Source organism: Taurulus bubalis, assembly GCF_910589615.1.
Source record: "Taurulus bubalis genome assembly, chromosome: 12".
In the NCBI taxonomy this organism is placed as follows: domain Eukaryota; kingdom Metazoa; phylum Chordata; class Actinopteri; order Perciformes; family Cottidae; genus Taurulus; species Taurulus bubalis.
Genome location: NC_136600.1, coordinates 12,518,069 through 12,531,652, shown reverse-complemented (window position 1 = coordinate 12,531,652; position 13,584 = coordinate 12,518,069). Strand labels below are relative to the sequence as shown.

Sequence of the window (13,584 nt, the reverse complement as noted above, 5' to 3'; positions counted from 1 at the left end):
TTGACAATATACTGTGCGTATTGTGTATTATCCAGTGGCGGACCGTGGGTTGTGCATCTACGCCTGCTGTAAATGCTGATGAGCTGACGGTGCGTGGCGCACCTGCAGCTGCGCATGCGCTCTGTTGCTCAGCCTTCAGCCGAATGTCTGCAACAAGAAGGGCGCAGGCTCTGCAGAGTCTGCTGCCTGAGCAACACAGGAGCTGAGCAATGAGAAAATAAGCTAATAGGGAAAAAATATTTTAATACATGTAGTGTATTTGTGAAAAACAATTGCATTATAAAATAGCTATAACTTTTAATTATAAAAATAAAAATAAAAATGTATAACTTTTTTTTTTTTATTTAAATTTAAACTTTGTCATTCTGTTTAGGCCAGCAGAGAAGGCCTAGCAGGACCTGATGGCCCGTCACTGGTATTATCTTGGTCCAGCTTTTGCGTATAAACCCATGTTTTTATGGCTTTACTAATTAAACTATTCTAGATGCATTGTTTTAAATTTCCCCCAAAATTCAGCCTTATACATCTGGTATCATTTAGCATTCTGTGATCTCAACTACAATTTTAAATACGTTTAATTTAGTTCAAACAATGTTTGGCTGCACAGCATGAATTTGATGAAATGAAAAAAACGCACAATTTCTTTCAGATGAACTTCAAACAATAGATTATAATGCATAAAGATACAAACCTATTTACTAATGTTGATATCACAGATTTAATTATACTACATTTACATCCACAATTTTTCAGTTTGGGTATTCTGTGGCACAGACATGATTCACTGGGTGCCAGAATAGCAGACCATGGGATCCCAGCACTAATGAGGAGTGGGAGTCCTTCCTCTGTCACCCATGTTGAGTCTTTTTGTTGTAGAGGCGAGAGGGAAATTTCCATTTCTGTCGTGTCTCTCCTCTTTGTCCCTGTCCAGTTATTCCCTCTCATGCTTTGTTCTGCCTCTCTCTTGCACTCTGCCTCTGACCCTCTTCTCTGTATAGGGTGTTTTTTATGTCTCTGCTGCAATCTCCATTTCCTCAAACTTATATTGTTTCTTGTTTCTGCTAGCTTCTATCTATCTATCTGTCTATCTGTCTATCTGTCTGTCTGTCTCTCTAAAAAGAATACCTACAGTACTGAAAAAGTACTACATGTTTTATTTTTATTTAAGTACTCTTTGTAGTAAAGAATCAAATACAATATTATCATGTATATCAAGGACACTAAATACAATTTAATGTAGAAATACTACATTAACAATATTTCTTTACAAATTTTATGGACAATGCAATAACCATTGTCGTCATAATTTCTTAAGCGCTTACGTTATATCAATTAAAATGTTAATATATATAATTGTGCTATTTTTTTAAACCAATTCTACACCTCTGAATGGAGTTTCTTAGAAATAAAAATGATCTCTTCTCTTCCAGTTCCGCCTGTGGCTCCTCGGCCTCGGCTTCAGCCTGGCATATGGCAGCATGTTCACCAAGATCTGGTGGGTCCACACCCTCTTCACAAAGAAGGACGAAAAGAAGGAGAAGAAGAAGGTAAGGAAGGCAGAGTGGGGAGGGCGGGAGGGAGAGATAAGCCTCTCAGCGGTCTCAGGAGAGGAGAGGGAGGCCGGGCCACACAGCGTGTGTGGTGCTGGCTGATAAAAAAGTGAAGTTAAAAACTTTGCAGGCTTCCTAGTAACATAAGCTTCTAAGAGGCCAGCTCGGCATCATTCACTACTGCAGGGTTGTAGTGCGGCGATAAGTGTGTTGGACATACACTGACATAGATACTGTACTTCACAAATGTGTCTACACACATGCAACATTTATGCATAGAGACATGCCGATTTGGCCCCCGATACCAACGTCATCAGTTTTATTTGCATGCTGTTGAGTGTGTATATTTATGTGTGTGTGTGTGTGTGTGTGTGTGTGTGTGTGCATCCTCTTGAAGATAGTGTATCCTCGAGCCAACAAGATACTGCCAGTTTGCGATGTGTTGTGGGAATTTCTAAGACCTAATCAGAAGAGTAAGAGATTAAGCCATTTATGGAATATTTATGAATATGGATGAGTATTAAAGTTCTATGCAGAAATCCAACCTTCGGGGGGTTTATTATTTGAGCCAAAGCACAACGAATCGGGTCGACTTTCAACTCTCTTCATGTCCACAGAAGGGCAATTTGCCAGAGAGCTCTGCATGAGTATTTAAAGAAACTTTCACAAATCGAGGGGAGAATGAGCGCCTTTCAAATCATTTTTCATGCAACTCAAGTGAAAAGGCGCCCAGGACTGTGTAATCTGTTTTCGTCTTTATTTTATTTCTTAGTTTTAGTCATTGCACGCTTGAATGACCGTTACTATGTTGGAGTTGCTGGGAGTAAGACAGTGTGCTAAGATAGAGGAGGGAGAACAGTGGGAGAGCTCATTTTGGTGACTTGTTTTTCGGTTACGGCTGTATTGCTTCCATTATAGGTTAAGTTAAGAATAATAGAGTTGATATTAGCTGGCCAAGAAAACTGTCCAAACAAAGAGCACTGTCATCTCAGTGTGTATACATGAGGATTTCAGCTCTCTGTGTGCCGCCTGCACACACACACACACACACACACACACACACACACACACACACACACACACACACACACACACACACACACACACACACACACACACACATCCTCCTGCTACTCCTAAAATACACTTTGTCACAGACACTTGTTCACACACTCAGAGACACATCCAGAAAGACAATTCGCGCCCAGTCATCCAGAAATCACAAGGACGCCCGTCGTATTATTTGTCCTGGTTGTTTGTCTTTGTTTGGGGACTGGCTGGTGATGCCCTTGGATAGTGATGACTAGTGTGTGTGTGTGTGTGTGTCTGTGTGTGTGTCTGTGTGTCTGTGTGTGTGTCTGTGTGTCTGTGTGTGTGTCTTTGCTCTCACAGCAACACCTGGAGCCATGGAAACTCTACGCAACAGTTGGAGTGCTGCTGGCTATCGACTTTCTGTCACTCATGATCTGGCAGATTGTGGATCCTCTGCACGTTACGGTGGAGGTACAGTACGAAAGACAGATGAGATAATTTGTGTGTCATCGCCCGTTTGCGGCTGCACAGACCGTGCAGCCGCTGTCATGAGTCAACAGTGCAGTAATGAGACACCGCGATTGTTAAGTGGGAAAGAAAAGAAATGAAATGTTCTTTCATTTTGATTCATCTTACACTCAAAGAGCACAATCTAAAATAAGGATGGATGTCACAAAGCACAGCCGAACAGCAGCAATATACCGTCAACATGTACGGCTTGAATAATTAAATGTATTTGTGTTCGTTTGATAGTGTAAACACTTTCAGCACTGTTAAAGATACTCCATGGCATTTATTGTAAACAAAAATCAGCATGCATCAAGCAGCCAAACAAACATGTTAAGTGGGGATGAATTTTCTGCCTCATTAAACATTTATCTTCTAAAGGTCTCATGAAAATGTTGAAATTCATTAAACCTGCTTTAAATAATATTTGCATCAGTGAACACAGACTCACTCTCTCACAACGTATAATTGTCAACCAGCTCTATGATGCATTTTAGTCTCTTATAGCTCATTGTTTGGGTTTTACAGCATGTTTACTGTATTGTTCAGTCTGAGGTGCTCTCCTCAACCTTCACATCGTCGCTGTTCGGCAGAAACCTTGTATCTCCATATTTCTTCTTTTCAATCAGTGCTATTGGTCACCCTTTACCTCTGTCTGTGGGCTTTTACAAATATTGAACCAATGATAGGAATAAAAAGACTAAATTGGGTCACTCCATTGGATCCTCAAACACTCGGCAAAACCGCATAACCCCGCCTCCCTCTTGAATGAAGTGTCGCTCACTGCAAAGCTGAAGGAAACAGTGGCGTGGTGATTTCCTGAAAAGTAACGGTTTTGGACACACAAGGTTTTCTGACTGACAGCAACGATATATTCAGATTTTTTTTTTAAAGCCCCAACTGAGCACCAAACGCTTCTGTTGAGATGACGCAATCAGTACAGAAATGAGTGGCTGAGATGTGAAACAATCCAGACACAGAAATGTATCTGTTTGAACTTTAAGTCGCATGCCTCGGATATGATCAAAACCTGGACACAAATATGTATATCTGACGTATGGGACAGACTGAGGGGATCAACCCTGCAGTCACTGGGGCTTGTGCTTACTGTGCATGTTTACCTCCTCCTCCAGAATGCTGCTGTCTCATCGTTTCTTATTATCTCCCCCCGACTCTCTCTCCCTCTTCTCCTTTATCTCTTTATCCTCCCATTCCTCTTCCTCTGTCTGCCGTGCGAGTAGAAGTTCACTAAGGAGGCCCCGAAAGAAGATTTGGATGTCCTGATTCAGCCCTTGCTGGAGCACTGCAGCTCAGAGAAGATGAACACGTGGCTCGGTATCCGTCCTCTCTGTTTCTTTTTTACCCTCTCAGATCTCAATCTGTCTCTTTTTTACTTTTTACCCTGCTCTGGTTTTGAAATAATCTTTGTCACACACATGGGCATATGCAGACACATATGCGTACACATGCACACGTCACCACCATTCACTCTGAATTAAACAGGCCTCATATTGACAGCCTCCTCTCTCAGCCCCCCCTCTTACATTTGATTCCTCTTTTCTCCCTCTTTGCTTCTCTTTTTGTTGGCCCACGCAGTCCCTCTCTCTCTCTCTCTCTCTCTCTCTCTCTCTCTCTCTCTCTCTCTCTCTCTCTCTCTCTCTCTCTCTCTCCCTCTCTCTCTCTCTCCCTCCCTCTCCCTGTCTGTCTCCCTGTCTGTCCGTCTGTCTTTCTTAGCGTGGCAGCTCTTATGAAAGTATAATGGTGCTGAAATTCAAATAATGTGGGTCACAAACTGGGCCATTGCCCCATAGCATTTCCTTTCTCAGAGGAGAAAAGATGATGCTTTAATATCAGGCGGTATAAAGCGACAATGGCCAGTCTGAAGAAGTGTCGAACTTACTCAGTCACAGAGGCTCTTTTCTTCTCTGCTTCTCTCGCTTTTACTTTTATGTTCTCTTTTCCTTGTTAGTCTAACTGGCTTTCAGCACATTCAACCATTTTGCACTTATTTTCTATTGCATCTACATTTTTTGGTTTTCTTCCTCTGCACAACTCAGTCATACTCAATTGCTCACTCAATGGCCACATCGAGCTGTTCACAATGTTACCGACACTCAAAGCATCTTCTGTTTTCTGCTTTTTGACGTCTCAACATGTCGATAAAACTGCATCTATCTCTACATCCTGCAGTCTTATTAATAAAAGCAGTCTTATTAAACATATTTGTTGTCGCTTCATCAGAAAGCCTACTGTGTGTGCTAACAGGTGTCTGTCCGTGTTAAGATGATTGAAATAGATACCTTGTTATTACGCTCACCCTCAGTTAAGATTTTACTGTATCACAGTATCTGGGTGACAAATATGGAGACAAACAGATGAGATGAGAAGCTTAAACTGTACACTGACGTGTGGAGTAACAACACAACCAAATATACACATATTTACACGTATATTTTATTTTTATTTTCAGGGGTCCATTCTTCAGTTTTCATTTTTCCATTTATAATTTTGTCTTTCATAATGACACGATTTGGCCTCCATACTGTGTACATAGGCTCTGCATTCCTTCAATTATTGCCACAACACACATCATACTACATAATTTTTGTGTCCTGTCACTGTTTCCTCTCTTCCTGTAGGTGTGGTTTATGGCTACAAGGGTCTGCTGCTGCTGCTGGGCATATTTCTGGCTTACGAGACCAAGTCTGTCTCCACAGAGAAGATCAATGACCATCGGGCCGTGGGGATGGCTATTTACAACGTTGCTGTGAGTTAAAAAAAAGAAATGACACCATCAAGCTTCAACTCCTGTTTCTGGGTGCTGCTGTCTGCTAAGAGCAGTCTGTGGGCACGCTGAATAACTTCAAAGTGGCAATAAATACGATTTGTATTGCCTCATAGCACAAAATGGCTGTAGTATATCTGTGGGGGGTTAATCAGTGCCGGGCCTCTTTGATTATTCTGCCTGGTGCTCAGCTTTTTGGCTTCCAGAAGCCACTTTCCTGCTCATTTCAGAGCAAAACTGGTCCACTGACCAGTGTGTCAAGACATTTCATCTGCAAGAGCTTAAAAGCTTTATTCTCAAAGGGCTACTGTTTGCAGCTCCTGCTGGTTGTTTATAAAAGTTAATGGAGTTCATAGATAACTTAATGCCCCCCCCCCCCCCCCCCCCCCCCCCCCCCCCCCCCCCGATGCCTGTGGTGTAGTTTCTCCGTTGGAGTCGATAACTGACTAAACTTGACAGAACATTACACTGAAATACTTCCTGTGCGGCTACAAATGAGTGTACAAATTAAACAGTTTCATTAGTTTTTAGTTGCAGGATAAAGGTTTCTGGATTCACCTTTTTGCATTGAGCTTCAAAAATGATATAACCAGAAGTCCACTGTGGGCACAACAATATATATATATATATATATATATATATATATATACATCGATGTAATTCCTCTCAAAAGAACCTCTGGGATGTGCTGAACATTACGGATTGATGATCTGCTATAAAATACAGAAAAGTACATGTCGGTATAATGATTGGTGGGAGCAATATGAGACACAGAAACAGGCTTATATAAAGTATTCAGGCTTTTTGCACAAGTACGCCTTGAGATTTGATTCTCTAAAAAACAGATCCCTGGATGCTGTTCTGTCCAAATGATAATACTGCCAGCACAGGCTGCTGTCTTGTATGAATCATCCATTTTGATTGCCTGTGGTGCCTGCGTTGATACAAACAGTCATATCCCAGGTCTCCTTCATAAAAATGAAAATGTGTTCTCAATGGGTCTTCTTGGTGAAATACGTGCTAAATAAAATCAATAAAATCTGAAAGGGTTTACCACAAACTTTCACTCTGCTGCAATGTCATGCAACTTAAGCATACTTTGCAAAACATTTATATATATATTTGTATGGAGCTGTTGTTACCTTGGCCTAGGAAGGTGGGAATAGGTTTCAAATTGTACCCATTTAGCCGCTAAAGTACAGTGGTAAAAGCAGCCGTCAGTCATAAACATTTTTCAGCTCTTGTTAATAGCAAGTGAATCATCTTAAGCGGAGGCACCTAGGATGCACTTTACACTGGAATTGCTGCCATTATGTTCACTTTAGCCACTTTAGACAAATACTCACTGCCATTCCCTGACACGGTGTAACTTTGTAATTGATGTCAAATGTCTAGGGAAAAGTCGTTTCTGTCACTCAAACTGCCAGGGGAGTTTTTTTTCTGCTTTGATTGAAATGCCGGGAAGCATTTTTTCTTGATTCCCATTATCAAGGAAAACAGGGTGCATCTTAACGAGCATCCACATTTATCAGCATATACTTATGTAATTATGAAAAGCATTGATCTCTGTCAAGGAGAGGATTTATCATTCATGCTTATTTATGAGAGCATTAAATGCAGCTTGCGCGCTCGTTTCATCACATGGTTCCGTAATGTGAGTCTAATGTTATTTTATGTTCTGATATACATTATTTCAGTTTTATGATGATGTCAATAGTTAATGGTGTCTGTGAAGAGGCCTTCTTCCTCTTTGCCAAGCTGTGAGCTCCGGGCCTTGATGAGATGACAATGTGGTGATTGTCAGCGCACTGTTGCCACTTCAGTCATGACTTTTTAATGCTGTTTTCACATGGGAGCCCTCCGCGGAATGATAAACAGATGCCTAATGCTTTTATGGATGTGATTTTCCTCCCCTCTCATTCTCTCGCTCTCCATCTCTATTTTATTCTCCACCTCCTCTCCTGTTACTTCCCCTTCTTTCTCTCTACTATAAACCTCACTCAAACTTTTTACACCTTTATTCTTTAACTCTTTTCTCTCTCCTCCGGCAGGTGTTGTGCCTGATCACGGCTCCAGTGACCATGATCCTGTCTTCGCAGCAGGACGCCTCCTTTGCCTTTGCCGCTCTAGCAGTCGTCTTCTCTGCCTACATCACTCTGGTGGTGCTTTTCGTACCCAAGGTGCTTTGATTCGTCACCGATACCTCTAGGAAATGCTGCACACACTGAAAAGTACACTTGTCTTGAAGTAAAACCAAAGGTCAATATGTGCCGGTCTTTAGGGAGAAGGCCTGGCCTGTACTACATGGTGCATGGAACTCAGAAACCTATGATACTTTCAGTCTGATATTTCTTATTTGATATTTAGAGTGGCTGTGGCATCAAATAAGAAGGCTACTTTAATGATCGAATCTTTAATCTGTTAGTTATGGTAATAATCTGTGACGTAAAATAGTTAATAAAACAAGCTTTAAGACGTGTAGCTGCATTAAGCATTTGGTGTTAGGAAAAAAAAAAGTCCTCTGGCACAAGCAAAGTGAGACATTTTAAGTGTCTGGCAGCAGCTATGATTTGTTTGGAATAAATAGAGGAAGAGCTGGGTAGTGCACATTAGCACTGCTGCAGAATGTGCAGACAGAGGAAAGAGTGCCACCTACAGAAATTCAAACTACATGGACAGAAAATCCAAGGAAAAAAAATAAATCCTCACGATACAATCCCCACCGTTTGATTGTCTGGCTGTTTTTGGCGCAGTCCGGAAAACGCACAGCAGTGAGCGCTGAGCCCCAAAGATGTTGCCAAAATAAGCTTTCAAGTGTGAGAGATTTGGCTGCAAATATAAAAAATGTGTTCTCACAAGATGCATTATTCATCCAGCACACTGTACTCTCATGATCTGTGTTCATTATTGGCTTCCTGTTCCTTTTGGCTGTCCAGATGCGGCGTCTAATTACGCGCGGCGAGTGGCAGTCGGAACAGCAGGACACTCTGAAGACCGGTTCGTCCACCAACAACAACGACGAGGAGAAGTCCCGACAGCTGGAGAGAGAGAACAGGGAGCTGCAAAAGATCATCCAGGAGGTGAAGTGTCACATCATAGAGACACATACTGTACACATCGTGTTACTGTTAAATATGCATGTCCAAAGGCCAGACATATAACTATATATTCACTAATTAATAGCAATCAATTATTGCTATAAATGCTAATAGATGCTTGTAAATGCTAAATGACGGAGGAGGGGTTTAGGTTAGGTGTTACACCTCTACCACAATCTCTAATGATAAATAATACATACACACATTCATGAATTTATGTGGATTTATTATACACATAAGATGTATAGTATTATATAGTATAGTTAGTAGTTCTGTTAGTATAACAGAAATTGCAGAATGCTGCACAATATGAGAAAGTAGAGAATAATAATAACGCACAGTGTTACGTAAGAATAAAGACATGGGTTTATGTAAACATGTAGTCTGTGCAATCACTACTTCATGTATTGCGTGTTATTCTTTGGAGGTTTTCTTTGATAATGTGACCTTGTTTCTATGGTTTGCTTTCACACACTCGACAGATATGGAAAAGTGTTGTAAAGCTTCCCTTTTTTATGCAATAATATCATGAATTCACAATATACTGTAAATCTGAAAAGGATTGGAAATGTTTCAGTACATAAGGTAATTAATCAACTATTTAGTCTATTAAATGTTACACAATTGTGGAATAATGCTCATCAGAGTTTGCCAAGGCCTTTGGACTGTCCGACAAATATTTTTTTTATTTTATTTATTTATTTTTTCCAGAAAAAGTAACATATCCTCACATTTTAGGGCCTGGAATGGGCATATGGTTTGTTATTTTTGCTTGAGAAATTACAGAACTCATTAATAGCAATCAATTAGTGCTATAAATGCTAATAAAGGCCTGCAAAAGCTAAACATAAGGTGACGGGGTTAAGCTAAGTGTTCCAGCATGACAACAATCTCTCTCTCTTTTCGTTGTGTCTTCAGAAAGAAGAAAGGGTATCGGCGCTCCGCAACCAGCTGGCTGAGCGGCAGGCTCTGCGCAACCGCCGCCGACCCTCCTCCGGCCAGAATCAGAACCACAACGCCCCGCCGCCCTCCTCCCAGCCGGATCCCAAGTCTCTGCTTCCCCCGCCCGGCTACCCCAACCCCGCCACGGACAATCACTCCCTCCCACCCTCCTTCTCCAACTCCTCCAACCTCTACCCGGCTGACAGCAAGATGAGCCGCAACCACTGTCACAACAGCCAGATCCCACTGCTGTATAAATAGACGAGGCACTGGGAGAGGGTGGGGGGGGAGGGATGGAGACAGTCGCACAATACACACACACACGCACACGCATGCACACACACACACACGCACACGCATACACACACACACACACACACACACACACACACACAGGGGACACAAAGCACAATGAGACACTGTGACTTTCACTTGTTTCGGCGACGAGCACAGCGGTGTAGTGACACTGTTTTAAAATACGGCGAGGAAGCACAAATAAGTACACAGGAGTGCTTTACACTTGGCAGCTTCGGGGAGAGTCACGCGGATAAACAACCGTCCTCACAGTTTTGATCTCACCGCGTTCGACCCAGCGACGAGGCACTAGTGACTGGTCCGACTAGCAGCACTCGAGGTCTTTTCGAGGGTCACGTGAACAGAGATAGACCTCTCAATCATTCCTCTCCCCATTCGTTATCTCGTTCTGTTGTGCCGACACCGCGTCAAGGATCTCAAAAGGAAACGTTTGTGTTTGTGTCTTTGCTATATCGTCTCCATCTTTTTGTCTCTCGAGTTTGTTGACTAGGCAAGCACATACAGTAGTGATTTATATTGTTCTGTAATATCGGATCTGTTTCGTCATGGAGTTGTTGTTAAATTATTTGTTTACTTTTCATGAGAGTCGTGAAAACTGGAATTTACAAAGGGACAAAGCACTGTACAGTTAGTTCCCCAAAGGTTTCCCCTGATGAGCGGCTGAGCTCGACTGTGTGGAAATCCTAATAATGTGCATTATTAAACAGCCATAATTTAGAAGGGGGCCGAGGAGCTTGGCATGTGTGTCTGTTTTCAAGACTGTGTATTCAAGTACAACACTGCATCTTAAAAGTCCAGTCCTCTGCTAAATGTTAGATCCATTTGAATAGAAAAAGTGATCCAAGCTTGCTCATTTTGATAGTTTTGCCATTTGAAATAATGTTTTACAATGTCTTTTTTTTAGGTTTGTGTTGTATCTATTCAGCAGTGTAGTACAGTAGTAGCCATCAAATAAACCCCTCATCCTGCATCTTACGTATCGCCGGCTACTGCTGCAGCCACAATCACTGCAGCGGATTCTCACATTTTGTAGGGAAAACTTCCAACTTGCCAGAAGAATAGTTTGTACTCTCTGCCTCTTGGAAATGAAAGCCAATTTATATTTCTACAGCAGCAGTGCAGTGAGATGTGGGGCTTCTACGATGGCTAATCCTGTAGATATTCAGAGAAAGCACAGTTTTTATACACGTGAATCTGTTACACGTCATTCTTGTGAGACTTTATTTTTCATTTTAAAAGGATGTTTTTTCTTATGTTTTCCCATAACAGACAATCTGGATGGATGCTAATTTATTTTGTATTTTTTGTTTCTCATTTTGCCTTTGGGTGAACTGTTAATGTATCAAAGAAGGATATGCGTAAAGTAATGTGACATACTGTATTTATTCAGCAGTTAATCTGAATGTACTATTTCATTCATGAGCTATATCCAGATTTTATAAAAGCAATCAACCTGAACAGCTTTATCAGCAGGTAAAACAATACTTTATCAAATATTTTTAAAAATATATATATGCCAGTGTGCACTTTAAATCGAACAAACTATGGTTACTAAAGTTTATGTTGCTATTATTCTAATACATATTATTATTTCTCATTTTAGCTCAGGGTATGGAGGAGGACATCAATGAATGAAATAGGCCATATTTATTAACTGTGCTGTACCTGGATCAGAAAGTGTAACATATGAATGCAGAAATAATTTAGGAAATGTTCTATTATCTTGCACATATATGACAATATACATGGGTTTGGGGATATTTGTATTCACTATATCTACGATCTTAAATGTTAATATATTTCAGAGTATGTGTATGCAAATATATGGGTACCATCAATAAATAATTGTTTTTCCATTGGTTACTTTTGTGCAGTGATAACTTTAGTGGAAATTACTGGGTTTGTTTTCAAAACACTTCACTGTTGAGAAAACTGGAACCGTAGTTACAAGAAAATTTGAAATGTTTGCTTGGATCTTTCATCAGCTCTTTTTTCAGCTTGGATAACACTATACATCCTATTTGTTGAATAAAACCACAACTCCACAATTCATTTTTTATAAACATGAAACGGCTCTTACAGAGTCTCCATATCCTGTGGGTTACACTTGAGCATGATTACATCTTCCACTAGATGTCACCAGTTATGTATTGCTTTTCTGACTCCCAATGACCTTTTGAGCAATTAAGCCTTGAGTCAGGTTGAGTATATTTGGCAGTAAAACTTGATATCTTTCTTCAGGTTGACCTGCGGGAGTCAAAGAGCAAATAAACCCAGAAGAAGAATTCATTAAACAAACGTGGGAAGCGGTTAGACAAATGTTTTCAAAGTCCATCAGATATTTGTATCGTGTGTTTTCACATGATGACAATGTGACAAAGCCACACACTCTTATTCTAATGCCAAGTCTCTTTCCAGCTGACTGAATATGGAGTATGTGGTAATACAGGGAAAGGGTTGGTGGTGTGGAGGAGGAGGGAGGTTGTGTGTGGGAGAGAGGGTGGTGGTGGTGGGTGTTGTCATTGGGGAAAACCCGTTCTGGGTTGAGGCTTCTGTGGGCCTCCACCTGACACAGCACTCAGCAAGCGCACAAAAAGTAGGAAATTCCCCTCATCTTGTCTGATTCAACAAAGGAAGTATTTGCTGGGTATGGAGGAATTTCATAGCAACCTCTGCCAAATAGGCCGAGCCTGCTGAAGTCTGTGTGTGTGTGTGTGTGTGTGTGTGTGTGTGTGTGTGTGTGTGTGTGTGTGTGTGTGTGTGTGTGTGTGCGCTACTGTCCTGGCTGGCTGCTGTTTGCCAACTTCCATTTCCTATCTCAGCTATGAAAATGAGTTCATCAAAAACGTTTTTTTTTGTTTTTTTTTATTTAAATTTTTAATTAAATTCATGTGCACAAGTATATAAATATGATCTTTAACACCTAATCCCAATGATTTAAATATAAATAAATACAAATAAATACATAAATGTTGTGATAATAGTTCTTTACAGTCCTTGAATCTAAACTCTCCAGTAAAGAGCTGTGTCTGTATCTTACACAGCAAAGAGAGTCTGGCCTACTACAATCTCCAGTCAGCATAAATAATGTACAAAAAGTGCCTAAAATGGAAACAAATGTTGCAAACTGTTACAGTTTATAGGATTGTTTTTTAAAATCTGCACCGCCTGTTTGGCTACAAGCTTCATCTCCATTGAGATTTAAACATTTCTACCATCACCATGAGATGAATAATAATAATAATACAAAAATAAATTAAGAAAACATACTTAATGTTAAAAAAACAAAGCCAAAACATATGGCACTGTTCAGAGCGTTGTGTCGTGTTTGTTACTACCACAGCAAAGAATAATT

General features: G+C 40.8%; 1 protein-coding gene across 3 annotated transcripts in view; it reads left to right on the top strand.

Annotated features, from left to right (window-relative positions):
* The window catches only part of gabbr1a (gamma-aminobutyric acid (GABA) B receptor, 1a), a gene marked incomplete at both ends in the record, with an annotated part of 62,527 nt that extends 52,352 nt beyond the window's left edge, over window positions 1-10,175 (top strand). For all 3 annotated transcript variants that reach the window (XM_079228148.1, XM_079228150.1, XM_079228149.1), the window contains 7 exons: window positions 1,431-1,547; window positions 2,943-3,053; window positions 4,331-4,424; window positions 5,729-5,856; window positions 7,926-8,054; window positions 8,811-8,954; window positions 9,891-10,175. In XM_079228148.1, the coding sequence (XP_079084274.1) occupies window positions 1,431-1,547; window positions 2,943-3,053; window positions 4,331-4,424; window positions 5,729-5,856; window positions 7,926-8,054; window positions 8,811-8,954; window positions 9,891-10,175 (1,008 nt within the window). The remainder of the gene's footprint in view (window positions 1-1,430; window positions 1,548-2,942; window positions 3,054-4,330; window positions 4,425-5,728; window positions 5,857-7,925; window positions 8,055-8,810; window positions 8,955-9,890) is intronic.
* Between the last annotated feature and the right edge of the window lie 3,409 nt (window positions 10,176-13,584).